Raw genomic sequence first — 19,370 nt, forward strand, 5'->3', positions numbered from 1 at the left:
AGGCTAAAAAAAGGACTAGCTAGGTTCACGGAAGATCAGTCCATCAATGGCTATTAGCCAAAATGGTCAGAGATGTAACCAGACATCGCTAAAATCTCTGACTGCCAGAAGCTGGGACTGGATGGCAGAGGATGGATTACTAGATAATTGCCCTTTTCGGTTCATTCCCTCTGAAGCATCTGGCATTGGCGACTGTTTGAAGACAGGACACTGGGCTAGATGGAGAATGGCAAATTTTTTACACCCCCTTCTCTCAATTAAGCATGTGAAAAACTCTCCATTCCAGTTCTGAGTCCTCCCAAGGAAACTCACCAAAACCAATGTCTCAATATTCCGAAATTTCTAACAGGTATAAAATAAGCAGAAGGAAGACAACAAGCTTTCAGATACTCTTTAGCTATCAGAAGAAACAAAAGGTACAATTCTCCCTTTACAGGTTACCCTTAAGAGTAGTGTATGGGGCATACCAGAGAACGAAAAGATAAAAGATCTGTAGAGAACAACAGAGGGTTAGGATGAAATAAAGCATAGGACGGTGCAGAGCTATGAAGGGAAGAAATCTGAACTTGTTCTGGAACACAAGAAGAATCCAGTGAAGGAACAGGGGATGGAGAAGGAGGAAAAGAAGATGTGGTTAGAGCTATCAAAGAGGAAGGTTCTAGTAGTAGAGTTTTGGAGAAATGGGGAGAGTTAAGAAGTTGTGGGAGGCCAGAGAAATGGTAATTACAATAGTGGAGACATGAATAAATATTTTAGGGTGGAGGGGAAATTGCCTCAGCGGAAGTCTGTGAGCCTAGATATAGGGCAGAAGGTGTTAGAAGTCAAAGATGATATCAAGACTAGAGACAGGGTGACAGGAAAATGGTGGTTTTGTCAACAACAATGGAAACAAAGGCTTGAGTGAAAAAGCTAATTCTTGGAGAAACTGAGCTGGAAGCAGCTGACAATTCAAGAGGAGTTATTAGAAAAATGCAGCAATGCTTGACTAGAGAAATAATGAAAGGTTAGGGACAGAAGTATATCTAGAAATCATCAGGATAAAAGTGACAGCTGAATCTATGTGACTGATCGAGACATGCAGAAAGAAGCTATGGAGGCAGATGATAAAGGAATCAAGGATGGAACCATAGGGACTTAAAGGAATACTGGAGAAGTCCCGAAGTAGTACTCGGGAGGTAAAAGGAAGAACCAAAAGTGTTAAGAAAATGCAGGAACAAGTGTGAAAGGAACAGCTAACTGTCAAATAGGAGATAGTCCACGCACAATTAATTAAAATACAGTCTCATTGCACATGTAATTTTCCAACCTCTGGAAGGAAGAGCATATATGCTGATCTGCTGTCAGCATCTTAAAAAGGTGTGTGTGAGGAATACAAGTCAAATCTCACCTTTAAATTTGCATCAGAATGGCTACACATCTTTGAAAGCCTCTCATGGCCCCACTGTCTAAATTCAAATTTCCTGGGTTTTATAGTGCCCACAAGTTTATTGTTCTAACAGAAAAGCCTTTAAGATTATACACTTGTGCACACCTAAATCAATAAGTGACATATTGCGCATACACAGTACTTTTTTAGTCATTATCTTTATTTCTCTAATTTTTCAGACTTGCAAACATTCCATATGACTATATACATAAAGATTGATGTCTTAAAAAAAGCCATTTGAGTTATGCAAATATTTAAATAAGTCTTAAACTTTTTTCTACACATGGAAACATTTTGTGCCCATCCCCTCCCCCAAATGCACTACCACCTCAAAGCACATAGAATTTTACCTGTTTTTCTAAACAAAAGGCAAGTGTCTCACTTTTGAGATGAGAACAACCATTAAAACTTCAAGCTCAGACTAATTTTTTCCAGAAAGTTATTTGGGTCTGAAAACAGGGGCTTCAAATAAAAACAACATCTTAACTATATTATTGTTATAATAGTACTCTAGCTACCTACTTTAGAAAAGGTATATGAATAGTATTCTTAAGTCTGGTTTACTTGAAAACTTACCCCTCTTTCATCCTTTTAAAATTAATGTTTGTATATTTAAAGAGTTTCAGAGATCTGCCACAACAAATGGAAACCCTCTTAAAAATAAAGTAAGAAAGCTCCCATCACATTTAGTTACATATATCCTGGTAACAAGTATAAGGGAACAAGGCTGACCTGGGGTCAAATTGCTATGTATTTAATAGTGAACCAATGGCAATGGTCCCTTGTTGTACCAGGATGGAGAAAAGGAAGAAAATGGAAACTTAGGAAAGAGCTCTTGTTTGAGCAATCACATCTGAGTGATTGAAGATCAGTGACAGGCTCTAAATGTAAGAGTCTAATCTGATGTGGGTACAAGAGGGAGCAATTCTAGAAAGAGATGGACACAGAAAGATGAGCTTACCCTAAGTTAATAAGGTGACCATAAATAAATTATGTTACTGACCCTGAACATTTTCAATTAGGCTCTGAGACAGATGTCTGACAGCAAGGAAATTACTTCAACAAACCATGTTACAAATGTTGTTTTGGACAGAAGACTTGCAGATCACTCTTATAAATTTAAGTTATATTTGATAAGAATGGCTTATTGCTTTGATTTTTAACAGACTGGATATCTTTATATTAAGAGACTAGATATCATTAAAGTAGAACCACTAACTATCATCCACCTGAACACTCAGAAAATAGAGGTCAAACAGAGGTGCAAATATTAGCAATATTTGCAGTTATGTCTGTTCAATGCAACATTGGTAACACCAAAACAGTAAATCATATTTTAATAATAAAGTTAGCAGTTGTTTTCACCTATGTGAACAGTCAATCTAAATGATAACATAAAAAAATGCACTTTGGGAATCACTGTTATCCAGTGAATGAATTCAGTTTTTTGGCTGCTGCAGTAGATCCCACTGTGTATCAGTTCTTGAAAAAAAGCTTACTTGTAACTTCTCAACAGTAAAGTAAAATTATATTAGAACAAGTTGCAGATAAAATATGCAATGAGTTACCTTCATTGTACTTATTTTGTACAGTTCACACTCAATTTAGACATACTTTGGTTTTTATTTTCAAGCACAAAATTTACTTGCCCACCTTTTCCATAGATAACTGGGCAAGTAGAATGTTAGGTGACTGATTTACAGGAGTAAAATAACAGAACTGTTGAATTGTACAATTGGATTTCTCAGTATCAGAAGCAATTTGAAAGCATAAAGTCTTTGGTCTTTGGCTTGGCAGTCCTCACTGGCATTATTAAGCAATAATGCATAAGATAATTGATAGCTCAATGGGCTATGTCCAAGATTGTTCGTGATACAGCAGGTACAATAGATTTAGAGGAACAGCAGGCGTGAACTATGGGATGCCTGCACTGCCTCTGCTCTATCTATCTGTTCTATACATAAATAGAACATTCCTGTTTCCAATACTATCATTCTAGTGTCTTTAATGGACACTAGACATTTCTTAAAGTAAAAAAGCAACACATTTCTCTACCATGGTACTTTCCAGAATATAATAGCTCAGAAAACTCCAGTGTTGAAATACACCAGGAATCCAGATTCAGCAAAGAAATTAAAATATTAGCATTTGTCTGTTGGGAAAGGTTTTTGACTAACAGTGGAAAATTGGTAAAGACAGATATACATCTTTAAAAAGTTACACTGGGGAGAAAAGTAACTTGAAAGATGACTATCTGAAGCTAATCTTAACTATTCAGAGGTTTCCAGAACTTGCAGTCCTTTGCAAATATGCATGTTTAGAGAGCGATTTTCAGAGTTTAGTACGCTCCCCCACGAAAAAAAAAACAAAAAACAAAAAAAACCAAACAGAATTCCAAACCGGATACTACACATATGCCAAATAACTAAACTGTATAGAAAGCGAGAGACTGAAATACTGCAAATTGCATAAATTCATCTCCAGAACAGTATACTTGAGCTGTGTGCTGCAACTCAGGATCTGGGTCTAAGTGCTTTACAGAAATGTACAATTCTCATAAAGATACCACAGATTTCTAACAGAGATCTCATGCAACTTGGTTTGCCCTATTTTCCCCTGTGTTTTTAAAGTGTGATTCTGCTCTGACGTCAGACTTCAAAAGGCTTTCTGGGGTCACACATTGTCTCACTGACTTCCAGAGCAAATTTGCTCAGTTTCTCTCTAAAACAATGTTTTATTTTACACTGCTAGCCCTGTGAACAACTTTGAATGCAAACTTTGAACTTTTCTTCTCATGCGGACTCACAAATAGGTGTTCAGTAGGACAAATTAGGCCCTCAGTGACACCTGTCCAAAACTGATGGTCTTAAAATCAAAGGCTGACATGTGTAGTTCCATTGCCTTTAATTAAGGTTGGAACTAAGCAAACAATTCTTCTTATGGTGCACAAGAATAAGCAGAATTCAGCTTACTCTCATTTAACTGTATTAGTTCCAAAGTGTTAACTGAAGCAAAAAGCAGTAAAAATACATTTTTATCTTTTAAGACAACATATGTAACTCTGAACAGGAGGAGTGGATAGAGCTCATGACTATGGTGCCATTTTTACAGTCACTCTTCAGAGCAGAACAGAACTGTGATGGAAATTGTATTCACTGTCTTTAAATTGAATTCTGGCACATAAATAAGTATAATTTTCATTGTTAGTGTCCTGGCAGCTCTGGAAATAGTTTAAGTAACTTGAACTCCCTCTACTGGTTGGTTCAGCAAAAAAAACACATACACACCTTACATAAGGGGATTTTTAAAAAAATGTATCTGCAATAGTCTTTAAAAAAAGAATTCAAAACTCATTCATCACCAAGTTTTAAATAATTAAGGTTGATCAAACATTGATATACTTGGCAGTATTCTTTTAAACAGCCACCAATAAGAGAAGAATTTTATTCCCTAATAAAATGACTAAAGACACGGTCCTCTAATTTTGTGACCGCATTTCTAATATATCAATGAATTACAAAGCTTTATAAACAACTTTTTACTTTTTAAAATGTCTAATTAAACAATACTGTTTTATTTGTTGAAATCAGGTACCAATGGATTAATAATTATATAAAGACCTGTTAAAGTAATTAGCCATTCAGGTTAAATGTAATTTCAGAAAAATAAAAAAATAAGGGCTTGTTTACACTTACACTGGTGCAGCTGTGCCACCAAAGCACTTAATGAAGACACTACCTGTGCCAAGTACTACACCTCCCTGAGAGGCTGTAGCTATGTTGACGGGATAAGCCCTCCTGTCAACATACAGCTGTATACACTGGGGGTTAGGTCGGTATAACTACATCGCTCAAGAGTGTTGATCACTCTGGGATGCGGAATTTCCACAGTCCTGAGCGACATAGTTATACCAACAAAAATTAGTAATGTAGACCAAGCCTAAGACACTGCTACCCTTCAATACAGTACTTTCTTCAGGTGACTTTGTATAAGGAATAAAATACAATTAGTGAAGTTAGTTAAAGATGTGTTGACAGAACACTCTAGAATCCGATCTTAGAGGGACAATGTAAAATTAAAAATATGTACCAAACTTCCATCTAAAATTTTTTAAAGCTATTATTGTTACAATTAAAACTGAATATTAAAAATGAAAAATTAGAGGGGAAAAGTGGGAGAAAAAGTGGTGTTTTTGATAGCACTCTATGTACTGCAAGGCATGGCCTACCCAGTTTTTGTCCTGGTATAATTATTTCAGCCTAAGGGTATAATTTTTTTAACCAAAATAGTTATACAAGTACAACCCCATATTGTGAATGTAGTTTTACCAGTATAAAGGTGTCTTATATCATATAGCTTATTCCCCTTCCTGTATAAGAATAAGTTGTACCAGTATAAGCCCCTTTATATGGGTATAACTTGATCCACACTATGGGGTTTGTATTGTTTTAATTATACCAGTATAAAGTGGTACAACTTATATGGTGTAGTGCATATGGTGTAGACAAGCCTTAAGTTTCACTGTTTCCTCTGCATGTAGTCTCTCCTGTTTGCACAGGACTCTCTCAGAGCAACAAGGGATGAGAACAAATAAAATCTGGGAGGTGATTCAGGGCTAATTGTAGTTTTTAAACTAGATTTTAAATTGATGGTATTGCTTTGAGTTGCATAGTTCCTAACCTGCCTGAACTTGTCCTGTTTAAAATTTTCTGGTCATAGACCGAGTAAAGAAACTGAATGCTGAATGGTTCAGAGCAATTTGCCCAGAAAGCTTTCGACAATTTAGTTAACATATTCACACAAGCAATTTCTTACCAGAAAATTCACATTAATTTCACAAAAAGAAATAGAAATCATTAACATATTATGTAGACTTAATAAGACCGGAGACATTTTAAACAATTAGATAAAAATAATTTCCTTTTCACTCATCTGCAGGAGAAACTGTTAGCAATGCCACTAAAACTTAAATGTACCAGGGAACTGCATTCCTTACACTACTTTATATTGCTAATTCCATCAACCATACCAAGAAAATAAGTACCTCAATTTTGATCTTGGCAGGTCAAAAGCCTTTTGGGTCACCTTTCAAAAATACTTCTAATTTTAAGTAAACACATATATACTATTAAAGGCTGTTTCACTAGAAATATATTTAAATGTTTACATAAGAAATTAAGATTAAAAATAAGGTTGTTAAAGAACTTCTAATGTCTTCATCTGACAAAAACCATGCAATTGAAAGACTAACAATCTTTAAAAACACAGCTGCATAGTTTGGGAAAGTACAAAATAAACTGAGGAATTAGATTAAGTTTAAAAATTTAATCTCCTAAATTTTATTAGCTGATGACTCTCCTACAGGATAGAGCTTATTTCTTAATTTGGGAATGTACACAGGTGTTAGTGTCTAATTATACAGTTTGTAAGTAGAAACTAGGATAACTTCCATAATTAGAGCAACCAGATGTCCTGATTTAATTGGGACAGTCCTGATTTTTGGGTCTTTTTCTTATATAGGCTCTTATTACCCCCGAGCCCCTGTACCGATTTTTCACACTTGCTGTCTGGTCACCCTATCCATAATTAAAAAAGGAATGCCTGCAGCCTGTGTGTCTAGGTCAGAGCTGCTTCACTTCCTTCAAATTCAGGGGATGAAGGAAGGGACAATTCGTTACTGAACACATTCTCAATTCTGTAATATTAATAACCGAAGAAAATGAACAAGATGCGAATTCTTTCCAGTTTCCTTCCTTTCTGTTTGATAAGCCTAAGACCTTTTAAATAAAAATAAGTAAAACTTTTAATCTAACTTCATTTAAAACTTTGGATACAGTATGAAGGGAAGTGGAAGAACAAATTAAGTTAAAACTATTAAATCCTTTATAAATAATAAAAAGCTACTGATATTTTTAATAAGTTTTAATTCCTGACCACAGCCTGCTATGACCAAACTCATCTAAAATTCTTTGAAGTTACTTGCCCTGGATTGGTTTTATAGTATCAACATAAGAGATCTTTTTAGCAGGGAATAGAAATCAGGACTCCTATGTACTATTTTTGACTTTGTAATTCATTCAAAGGCTTTGATAAACCTACTTTACCCTCAATGTAAAATGGGGATAATACCCACCTTTCTAAAACACTCTGAGATCTTCTGATGAAAGGCATAAGCCTCACTGACTACTCCATATTACTAGCCCTTAAGTTTATGTGCACCCAACTAAATCTGTTGGTGAACTGCCAGTAGCACAAAGGCTACATCTGTTATAAAAAAAAGAGGAGATCGCAGCCACTTTCATTTTTAATATGAAGCAAAGCCAGTGGTCCTAGCATGCTGTACTGCCAGATCACTAGGATGTGGATAGAATGCTGCGACTTATTGTCTGAGACATCACCAGTAAACATTCTAATAGTTCACCTGAAGAGTACAAGTAGAGGGAAAAAAAGGGCTTTTGCACTTGCATCTATGAGAATGTCTCTTGCGCCCATGCATGCAAGCATCTGTCCCCCTCCCCCATCTCCTCCCCAGCTCTTGGTGGTACTGTAAACATCTGAGAAGTCGAAAGGATGGACTACTGTCCCGCCCCTCTCCCCCAGTTGTGAGGACGCAATTGGGCGGGGGGGGGAAAGGAGGCTAGGAAGAGGAGCTATGTGTGGTTGATGAAGGAGAAGCGTTCACAGACAGGCTGGGATATTATACTCACCTGGGGGATGGTGGGCTGTGTCTTCCCTGTCTTGGAGCAGATACCTACCTTAACTGGCTGTAGGAGGCAGAGAGGAGACGCTGTAGCGAGAGAGTGCATGGGGCAGTCAGAGCCCCCTCCCTGCAGGCGGGGCTGGGCCCGCTCCCGCCTCTCTCAGTGTGAGGGATACTTACCCATCGGGGATAGTATTCTTCTTTACCATGCTGAAAGCGGGAGCAGGCAGAGCAGGAGGCAACGGTGAAAGTGGGCACTGCAGCAAAGGAGAGAGAACCGCGCAGTTAACACGGTGCCAATCTCTTTCTCCATTAAGATGGTCCGTCTCACAGGGCCGACCCTAAATGCAAGCACAGCAAGCAGCCACTTCGGCTCCACATCTGATGCCATCAAGTTCTGCAGCTTGCAGGCTGGCCCATTTTCCTCTGCTGCAGTAGGACAGGAGGGAAAGACAGCAGGTCACCCCCCGACCCCCCATTTTCCCCGACACCTGAACCAGAGAAGAGGCAACAGATTTCTCCCTCAATTCGACTCTAGCAGCAGGGCTGAAGGGATCAGAAAGATCTTAGTAGATCTTTCCTCCTCCTGTAGCAGATCTGCCCTCCCCTTGCACTCTCTGGGCCTCACTTCTGCTCCCAATGACGGAAGGGAAGATCAGCCCCGCAGCAAGGGAAGAAGATTCACCTGCCCAGCGCTAACCTAGCTGGGCCCGATCCTGCCAGGAGCTCAGCACGCCTCGGCTCCCGCGGACCTAGCGACCCCAGAACGGCCCCAAAGGCAGCCCGGCGCCGCCGCTCCAAAGAAGATGCTTTTAGCTGGCGCGAGGCCCCAACCGCAAAGACGGCGCCCACCATCCTCTCTGGCCCCGGAGCCCCGGCAGCCCCAGCCCCGCGGCCGACTCCCAGAGAAGGGAGAAGACGAGGCGAGCTGCGCCCAGATTCCGGGGGCTGCCGGGTGCCGGCGAGGCAGAAGGATCAGGGATGGGGCTGGGGCTCGGAGGGAGGCGCGGGGACAGGCCGGGCCTGCGGTCAGGTCTCCTGAGTGAGAGCGGCAGGGCTTGGACCGTGAGGGGGGTGCGGTCGGGTCCCGGCGAAGCAGGGTGGGGGGCTGGGGCTGCAGGTCGCCCGTACCCTGAATGGATTTTCCTTGAAGAGAAAAGCTGTAGTAGCGACACAGACGACACAGAACCTTCCCGAAAGGGTCCGCACTGCGCAGGCTCAGCGACCGGCCAGCTAGTGTTTCACACTGCGCATGCTCATCAGTGGCCGATCGGGTCCGGGATATCTTAGTGCGCAGGCTCAACAACAAGCGGTCAGGTTTGTAGGTAGGCTCAATAACTGAAGGACTAGTGAGGCACGGGGTTATCAGTGCGCATGCCCAGCAAATAACTGGGGAAGCGGTGCGGTGTCAGTGCGCACGCTTAGAATCAGGATTGGGGTGGGGGAAATGTATCAATGCGCATGCTCAGTATCCGCTGGCGTAACTAACTTCAATAGGTGAGAGCTGGGATCTTCTGGCTTGGGGACGCAGTTTATGGCCCATCCCTTATTTTTCCCTCAGGAGGACCACAGCTCCCGGCATGCAGTGCGGCATCTGTGTCAGATAGGCTGGGCCCTATCCGTCTTTGGCCGCGGGCGAGGAAGGGCGCGGTCGCTCCTACTTGTGCAACCCGGGGCTGAGGCGCGGGTGGAGGCCTGCGACTCCTGCGCCCTGATGTGGGGGGACGGTGTACGTCCACAGTGTGTGCTGTCCGTGCTAGGATGCCCTTAGTCTCAGACGCCGCCTGGAAGTCTTCTACACCCGGGTTTTCTCAAACTTCATTGCACAGCGATCCCCGTCTGACAACAAAAATTACTACATGACCCCGGGCTGAGCTCTGCTGCTGCCCAGAGGAAAGTCTGAGCCTGAGCCCACTGCCCCAGGTGGTGGGGAGGGGCAAAGCTGAAAACCAAGGGCTTCAGCCGCAGACAGGGGGCCTGTAACATGAGCTGTGCTGCCCTGGGCTGAAGCCCTTTGGTTTCGGCTTGGGCCCTCAGGTATTGGGCTCGGGCTTCAGGTTCATCCCTTGGCAGTGGGGCTTGGGCTTTGGCCACAAGCCCTAGCAAATCTAAGCCAGCCCCAGTGACCCCATTAAAACTGGGTCGTGACCCACTTTGGGATCCTGACCCACAGTTTGAGAACTGAGGTTGTACTCTGAAGTGTGAAGGTGCCTGCAGTTTGCCCACAGCCTGGTGCTGAGTTGCTGACAAGGGTCCCTCATTGCTGGTGCTGTTTGTTTAAAAACATTGCAGTTACCATTATGTGAGCAAAGTTGCCAATATGAGAGGAAAGTCGTCAGGGATAGTTTTCTGAAGAAATTGGCATCTGACGGTGATGAGACAGCTGTGTAAATTCTAGGGGACTTTCTCAATGTGCTGAGAGAGAAAAGGGAGAAAAAATTAGAGTCTACATAAAGCACAGAACTCCTTTAGCAGCCCCTATGTTCTCTGCATATCTGAAAAGGTGTGGCTCCTTCTGTTCCCCACCCCCACTGACACTTTTGTACAATTTCTGCCCTTCAGAGCTTCCCTCTTTTCTCCTGCTTTTTTCCCCATTTATCTCAACTCCTATCACATGCAGGCTCCTCTTCAGCTCCCTGCCAGCTGTATCTTGTCTTTCAGGAGCACTTGGTTCCAGCTCCTTCCCTTGTTGTAGATAGCTGAAAGTGGGTGAGGATTGGGTCTTCCTGCTGATGAGAGAGGAGAAGCAGGCAGGAGGCTGCAGGAACAGGACAGCTTAGCTATAGGAGAAAAGTAGCTCAAAGAAAAAAGGCTGCCTAATGCTGTCACATATTCCTGGCTGGGACACCAGTATCGCTGAATGACGGTTGAAAACCCTGGACTGTTGACAGCTGTGGCCTGACTGATCAAGGGTGTTGGCCACAAATGCTGAAGTCTGTGTAAAGTGCCACTTTTGTTCAGTTTTGACATGTTATAATTTTGCATTAATCAGCTTGTTTTAATTTTACATATTTTTTGTTTGAGAATTCATCTCTTTTAACTCTTTAAGAATTGGTTTTTCATTGCATAAATATAGACGTATCATACTTAGTCCTATTCCTCTTTTTGTGCACAAGGCCACATTACACTTTTAATTATGTTCCTTTTGCCAGGGCTACAAATTAAGAGCCATATACTACAGGGGATCTTCCAATGGTAACAAAAGAAGGTTTGCACAAAGATTGTGAGTAGTATATGGCCACTAAATTTTGTTAGTAAAATTATTATTACAGTAGGTATCATTTGGCTGAGAAAAATGTTGCAGGATGCTTTTAGGATCATGACTATTTCTGTCCTTTGATTATTTGTTTATGCAATTAGCCAGGTTGTGTGTACAGTTGCAGTACTTATACGTGCAGATTAGGCAAACAATTGTACAACTGTTTTTGAAAATTATTAGCCTTCATTAGGATAAAAAAATAAGCATTTCATGGGGGTAGTTCACACCTCTTTTGCACCTGCTCTCTCAGCATTCTATTGGTTCAGATTTTATTTATCAATTGAACCATAAAGACTAGAAGCATCAGTGCTGTCTTCTTTCTTTGTTTCCATTCTGCAGGATCTGGATGTGTATTGAAGTAAGGGGTGTGTGTAGCTGCACTCAGCTAATGATATTTGACTCTTCTTGAAGTAATACTTGTGGGCTATACCTTTCCAGCTGGGAGAGGATTGAATCAACAATATAGTAATAGTACTAGAACGTGGAACTCTTGATTCCTGTTCATGTTGTCTGGTGAACTAAAAATACATAGATTTCTGCTTCTCCTGGTCTCAGAGTTCCGTTTTCTTGGCTTTTGCACACCAAGCCAATTTCCAGATTTTGGTTATATGTCTCAAATGGCATATGTGCAAGTGTTTGGTGTGAAAGATGAATATTAAAAGCACCATGTTTAGTATAGAAGAAAGAACATAAGAATGGCCATATTGGGTCAGCCCAATGGTCCGTCAGGCCCAGTGTCCTGTCTTCCGGCAGTGTCCAATGCTAGGTGCTTCAGAGGGAATGAACAGAACAGGCAGTCATCAAGTGATCATCTCCTGTTGTCCACTCTCAACTTCTGGCAGAAAAAACAAAACCAAAAAGTTGTGATAGGATAAAATAAATGTCAAAACATACATTCAGATAGTTTCCCATTCTTTGACTAGTGTAATAATTTTGCTTCTGAAAAATCTGTTTGTTCATAGTATACACTTTGATTGCAAATTCTACATAATAGAAATTGCTGTTCTCCCCTAGTGTGTCTTGCTGTAGTCTAAGTGAAATTAATTATAAATTAAAAGATGAAGTTCTAAGCTTATTTTGGTTGATTGGGTCCTTGGAGAGGAGAGAGGGTTTATTTATGTAGGATAGATGCAGTTAAAACAACAAAGAAGTGGAGTATTACCTATAAGAAGAATGGGAAAAATAAAAAGGTTATCAAAAACCAACAATAGACTCTGGATGGGACATGTAAGATTATATTTATATTATATTCATTCAGAAGTGAACTAAATAACTTTATTTAAATGATAAAATGCATTTTTATTCTGTTGAAAGAGACAAATTGTTCGATACCGTATAAAATAATAAAACCAAATATGGGCCTCATGTCTAAAACACTACATTACAATTACAGCCATATTAGGTGATCCAGTTATTACGCAGCTTCATTTTATGGTATAAATAGGACTTAACATATTCTCAGATCTGGGTTTCTTTTGATCTGTCAATGAAGATGAGAGCACAAGTACTGATACATGTATGTTTTTTACTTATGTAAATGCTATGCAATTTAGATACAGCGCTCAGGCTCTTGGCAAGTTGCCAAACATGACTGTTGGGAAGTGTGGAGGGGGAGAGGGGGGTCCTAAAGTTTTGTATCTATTTGGTTTAGCACGTATTCTGGCATGTTAATTTGTTGTAATTTTCAGGTTAGTAACCTGATTATTTAGAAACCCATGTCATAGAGTTTAACACTAGAAGAGACTACCAGATCATCTAGTCTGACCTCCTGTATAGTGATCTGTATATCACAGGCCATGTAAACCAGTTGTCTGGAAATGTGGCCATCTGCACAACAATCAGATTGTTGTTCCATATTGTTTACTGTTAACTATTTTAACTCAGGTTATAAACATAGATTTTAGTTGTTCATAGACTATCAGGGTTGGGAGGGTCCTCAGGAGGTCATCTAGTCTAACCCCCTGCTCAAAGCAGGACCACTCTCCAATTTTTGCCCCAGATCCCTAAATGGCCCTCTTAAGGATTGAACTCATAAGCCTAGGTTTAGCAGGCCAAGGCTCAAACCACTGAGCTATCCCTCCTCCCTGTTTACATATTGTAATATGATATAATACAAATGTTAAATATCAAAATAGAAGTATTTTATATAGTATTTCAATAAAATGCTTGCTACAAAATTATGTAACCAGAATTTAATCTGAATTTATTGTGGTGTCTAGCACTAGAAAAACATGAAATACAATGCACTGTGATTGTGAAGTAGAGGATAGCTAACTTTAAAATGTGTAAGAATTTGGTGCATCATGTCTGTCGATGAGCATACTTTAAAAAAATTTTAATCATTGGAAGTATAGACATGTTTTTTTTCTCTCTGTATTTCTGTCTCTGCATTTTTAAGAATTTAAAATGTTTTCTGTTGGTTTCATCTTATTCCTTCATGTTATATCATTAAACATATTTTAAAAAGCTGTATAAATATTGCTTTCGTGGATCCACTGGATTGAAGAGAAGTTAAATATTTTTATTTTGGGCAATGTAACTTGTAATGGTCTGATAGTTGATATGACAGTTTGTGTTTTTCAGTTTACTTACTATCTTGGTTGTTCAAACACTTCAGAATAAATGGATCCTGATCAAAAAGAAGAAGAAATGTCATCAGATAAAACAGCTAAGGGAAGTTGTGTTAGTTGAAAAGTAAATGTTTTATATTCCTTTCCAGACAAAATACATATGACTGGATTCAGCATTCTTAATTCATGCTGGTTTAAGCTAACTACTGATGTTAATCATAATAATCGATAATAGAAATCTGTGAGTAGAAGACCCAGAGGATCTGTGGATTTTCTGTTTTGCACAGAGTCATATTATTTTTTGTGGGGGAAGAGAGGAATATGTACAAGACAATATGTTGAGAACCAGTAATAACAGGAGTGGGAAGTCATTAAATAGTAAAGCTCTGTAGTTTAGAGTTGAGATTTTTAGCTGCTAATGAAGTCTTCAATGTAAAGAACCAATAATGTCCTGAGGCTATCAAAAATAATTTAGTTAGAGGCTTGATCAGTTTAACCAGTAACAAGCAATTCAGTCTGTGTTTACACTGCAGATTTTCTCCTTTCACAGCCATGTTTGCGAATCTGCTCCCATGTGGTACCTAACCATGTTTGTACAGAACATTCTGAGAAAATCTGGGCAATTTATTCCATAGTGTTTCATCAGGGGATATGGTGTCCACAGAATGTGCATAAAAGGAAACATCAGCATCATATGGTCCAATGTGCTATGGGATGCCCTTTGCAATAAGGAGATGGGGGAAAGGAGGACTGACCAAACAAATACAGTTAGGGAGTCATATCCATACTGTATGCAAACATGCAGTGTTGAACTGGGTGTTGGATGAGTCTCTGGCAAAGGTGAAATGCTGCTATTGTTATTAATAGATTTTTAACCATGTGATGTGTGAACACAAATCATGTTTGAGCTAGCCATGCCAGTAACTGGCTACTAATCTAGTTAATTTTTTTTCTTTTTGTCCTTTTTCTCCCATTCTGTTTGATATTTATTGCACACTGTTTGTTGCTTCTGTCTTCTCCCAAACAGTTGCCTCTCACTTCTTGCCTCCTTGATCGTTGCCTCTCCCTGGTTATCTTACTTTCCTTACATTGATTGCTTTTCTTCCTTGCCCTGCTTTCTCTTCCCTCTCGTAGTTGCTTCTGTTACGTGTTCATAGAATCATAGAATGTCAGGGTTGGAAGGGACCTCAGGAGGTCATCTAGTCCAACCCCTGCTCAAAGCAGGACCAATCCCTAATTTTTGACCCAGATCCCTAAATGGCCTCCTCAAGAATTGAACTCACAGCCCTCGGTTTAGCAGGCCAATGCTCAAACCATTGAGCTATCCCTCCCATTGGCTTCCTTTCCTCAGCAATTTAATCCCCGCTTTCTTCCTCATATTCTTCCTCTTTCTTCTCCTTCTTATTATCAGGGTCATACCCCATTATGGAGGTGCAGCACAAACAGAGAGACATAGCCCATCACAAAGAACTTACAATAGAACTTAAAATGCAACAAGTGGATGTAACAAATGGAGGATAATACCTGATAATGTGTGGTTTCATAGATGGGCTATGCGCACTACAGATGGTTTCAAGTGTCTGTCTAAAAAATTGTAGGATATAAACAAAAATGATAAATGTCAGCAGTTCCTATTTGATACTTAGCTATTCTCTGCTCTGCTGTGATTTGCTCGGTTTCCTTCTCTTCTTATTTTCACTGCTGTGCTGTCTTTGCCAGAAGTATATGGTACAAGAAAGTGGTGGCAGCAGAAGACCACTGACTGTTACCACTTGAGTATCCAACCCTTAAGGTAACATAAAAAGGCTGTCTTTGTGATATCCTTGTGCTGTGTATAACTATTTTAAGGCTGCAGAATGGTAGCACCCAGATTAGAGCTTGGATTCTTTCCAGGTTTGTAAAACTGATCATTAGGAATGGTAATGCTGAGTCTGCAGGGTATTTTATGGCCCATGTCACTTCACTGCAATACATGCAATAAAGAACTTGGCTGCAGTAATTTTTTTTTTAAATGATATGCTATCTCCTTCAGTTACAGAGGATATAGAGAAAAAATCCAAGGGGATTTCAGGAAAAAAAATAATTAAAATTTAATCCTAAATACTTCTACTAGATAGAACTTTAGGGACCATGGGCATTGTACCGTTCAACTGATTAGAGAGATTGCTGTAGAGTCATGTAAGATATTTTTATTTCCCAAGGATGATCAGTTTTTTGCAGATCTCCTAGCACCTTGACTGTGAGGAAGAGGAGAATTTGGATTTCCTACATTTCAGTATAAAGCACTGATACTAGGCCTCTCTTTGGACCAGACCTTGAGAGGATCTTAAATTATGGAAATTCTAACTTTCCGTTGTCCTTATATGGCAGACCCGGACCAGCTGAGACATAGATTAGGTACCAAGGGAAAAAATGTGAGATTGACAGACCAGGTGGAGGAGCTGCATACCAAATGCAGCATCCAGATTCTGCCACGTCAAATTAGAGAAACCAATATTGGCAGTCAAAACAAAAACCTGTCACTACTACAGAAAAGCCCCTCTACTGTCAAAGTTTTAGTCCACGCAAGCTTATGCTCAAATAAATTTGTTAGTCTCTAAGGTGCCACAAGTACTCCTCGTTCTTTTTACTTAAGGCATGTATCCTATAGATAATAATAATGTAAGCTTTAAGATTCTGTTTTCTAATTTTCCAGAAAAAGGATGCTCAGAAAGCAATTCTGAAGAAGATCTCTCAAAGAAGAGAAAGTGCTAGAAAAAAGGTGAATTTGTTAACGCTACGTTTTAAAGATCTATACTGTACTAGCTCTTTATTAGAACAGATATTAGAAAATACTTTATCTTGTGGAATCCAAGTATTTTGATGCCTTGGGCTCTGTATGGAATGGTACGTATATACTTAGTTGTGACCACTAGCTGTTGAAAAGTAGTACAGATATTTTTCAGTAATACGTTACCCTTTCGATAAAGAGTATCTTATGTTAACAATATCTTGTTTTATTTAGCCCAAATACATTCTTTAGAACTAAAATGCCCACTTTAAAATTGTCTGTGAATGTAATTTTATCACAAGCAGTTGACTTAGTTTATCTACATGACAATGTTTATTACTTCCCAACAAAGCTTGTATGCACAGATATTCCAAAGTCCAGACTTCATACTGATAGCAGAGTTGTCCTTTCAAGAGATAGTTAGGTTATGTCATATTTTAAAAGAAATCCCCGCATGTGTTAATATAACCTTAGATAGTTAAAAGTGAAAATGGTGAAAATCTAAATTTCTTTTCACCAGTTATGCTGCTTCTAGACTGGTCAGCTTAATTTTCCAGTTCTCATGGATTTGTGTGATGCTGTTGTGCCTGGTTTGCAAAGTTTGTAGGGGGAATGTTTAAATCAAAACAAAACACAAGTTGTTTGAAATTATTTAGAAATATAACTTTATAAACAAAATATTAATTTTGGCCTACATTTTTGGACAGTGCCTCTTTAACTCTGCTATCCCTTTGGCTAGGAGGAATAGATACTAAACAGTTAAATTGTTTGTGATTAACTGCTTTTCTGTTTCATAGATTCTTAGTGTTTAAGGCCAGAAGGGACCATTAGATCTTTTAGTCTGACCTCCAATATATCTCAGACTATTAAATTTCACCCAGTTACCCCTGAATTGGGCACAATAAGTTGTTTTGCTAAAGCATATCTTCCAGAAAAGCATCCAGCCTTGACTTGAAGACATTGAGATGGACATTTTACCACATCCTGAGGCAGTTTGTTCCAGTGGTTGATCATCCTTGTTGTTAAAAATTTGTGTCCCGGTTTCTCAGTTGATTTTGTCTGGCTTCAGCTTCCAGCCATTAGTTCTTGTTACGCCTTTCTCTGCTAGATTAAGGAGCCCTTTAGTACCCACTATTTTCTCACCATTATCAAGTCCCCTTTGAATCTTTTGATAAACTAAATAGATTGAGCTCTTTAAGTCTCGCTGTATGGCATTCTCTCCAGACCTTGCATCATTTGTGGCTCTTTTCCTGAACCCTCTCCAATTTTTCCACATTCTTTTAAAAATGTGTCCTCCAGAACGGGATATGGTATTCTAACAGCAGTCTCGCCAATGCTGTATGCAGAGATAAAGTCACCTCCCTTCTCTCTACTCTCCTGTTTAGCTCTTTTTGGCACAGCATCGCACTGGGAGCTCTGGTGTTACTTGTCTACTCTGAGCCTAAATTCTTTAGAGTCACTGCTTACCAGGATACAGTCCCCCATTCTGTAGACATTGCCTTCATTCCTTGTTCCTAGATGCCTAACTTCACATTTGGTGATATTAAAATGAGTTTTGTTTGAATGGGCCCACATTACCAAGCAATCCAGATTGCTCTGTATGGCTACCCTATCCTCATTATTTACCACTCCATTTAGATTAATCAATCTTCTGAGGCTTTTCTCCCTAATTAGCTATATTGTCTTTCAAAAGGACATGGTGATTCAGATCAACCCACATTTTTTTCTAAATATAGATTTAAGACTCTACTATAACCAGTCAATTTCATTTTCCATTTTTTAATCTAGAATATTTTCTTAGACATCATTAGTGTCTTTAATTACTCTCTTAATTAAAACTAATGTTTTCCTGAAATCTTTTGTACTATTTGTTCTTTACAGACCCAGGTCTATAGGTGCAGAAGAGAGCCTCAGGTATACATGGTAGTTTAAAAGTGTGAAATGCGCTTCCTAAGCCAGATTTTGCTCAGTTATGATGGTGTAAATCTGTAATAATTCAACTTTCTTCAGATGAGCTATTGTGGATTTATACCAGTGTAACTGAAAACAGAACCAAGTCATTTTCTGTAAAAAGAAGTACAATTTGCATCCAATGGTCTGAAGGAAGGTAGCACAGTTTTCAGCCTGTACTTGGATTTTCCACAAAGGAGGTGTTTCATCTTGTGGATGGTTTTAAAGAGTTCTTTGTATATAGCTAACTAATGGGTTGCTAGATATATTGTTAGATTAAAGCAGGTTAAAATATTAATTGTTGGGACATCTATTAAACCAATGAAGTTTAACAGGTAACTGGAGAACATTTTGAACAAGAACAAGTTGAAAGCAGCCTTCAGAGGAACAGCTGTGTTATCTCTTATTTATGGTACAGTGTGATACTGTCTAACATTCCTGCCTGCTTTTAACATTGGGGAAAATAAGGTTGATTTGAATATGGTATTCTTTTACAGCGTCTTATTGGTTATTAACCTTTTTCCTTTCCTGTATTTCAATGTTATTTCTATAAACTTAGAAGTTTAAATTTTGACACATGAATGTATTCAATGACACATGATTTATAGTATATCTATTACTATGAAATCTGGAACCATTACAGATTAGCACAAGCATCAGCTTATAAATGCAAATTTAAAGTAGCAGCAGCAAAG

General features: G+C 39.3%; 2 protein-coding genes across 2 annotated transcripts in view; one reads left to right on the top strand and one right to left on the bottom strand.

The window, feature by feature from the left end:
* Window positions 1-9,395, bottom strand: part of LOC102946214 — a 32,023-nt gene extending 22,628 nt beyond the window's left edge. The window contains exons 1-2 of the mRNA XM_007053014.4: window positions 9,258-9,395; window positions 8,307-8,383 (exon numbers count right to left, since the gene is read on the bottom strand). Of these exons, the coding sequence (XP_007053076.1) occupies window positions 8,307-8,335 (29 nt within the window). The 5' untranslated portion in view covers window positions 8,336-8,383; window positions 9,258-9,395. The remainder of the gene's footprint in view (window positions 1-8,306; window positions 8,384-9,257) is intronic.
* CC2D2B (coiled-coil and C2 domain containing 2B) overlaps window positions 9,375-19,370 on the top strand; it is a 103,993-nt gene continuing 93,997 nt past the window's right edge. The window contains exons 1-3 of the mRNA XM_043551097.1: window positions 9,375-9,451; window positions 9,688-14,067; window positions 16,651-16,716. Coding sequence (XP_043407032.1) covers window positions 14,008-14,067; window positions 16,651-16,716 — 126 coding nt within the window. The 5' untranslated portion in view covers window positions 9,375-9,451; window positions 9,688-14,007. The remainder of the gene's footprint in view (window positions 9,452-9,687; window positions 14,068-16,650; window positions 16,717-19,370) is intronic.

This window comes from Chelonia mydas, chromosome 7 (assembly GCF_015237465.2).
Source record: "Chelonia mydas isolate rCheMyd1 chromosome 7, rCheMyd1.pri.v2, whole genome shotgun sequence".
Taxonomy (NCBI): Eukaryota; Metazoa; Chordata; order Testudines; family Cheloniidae; genus Chelonia; species Chelonia mydas.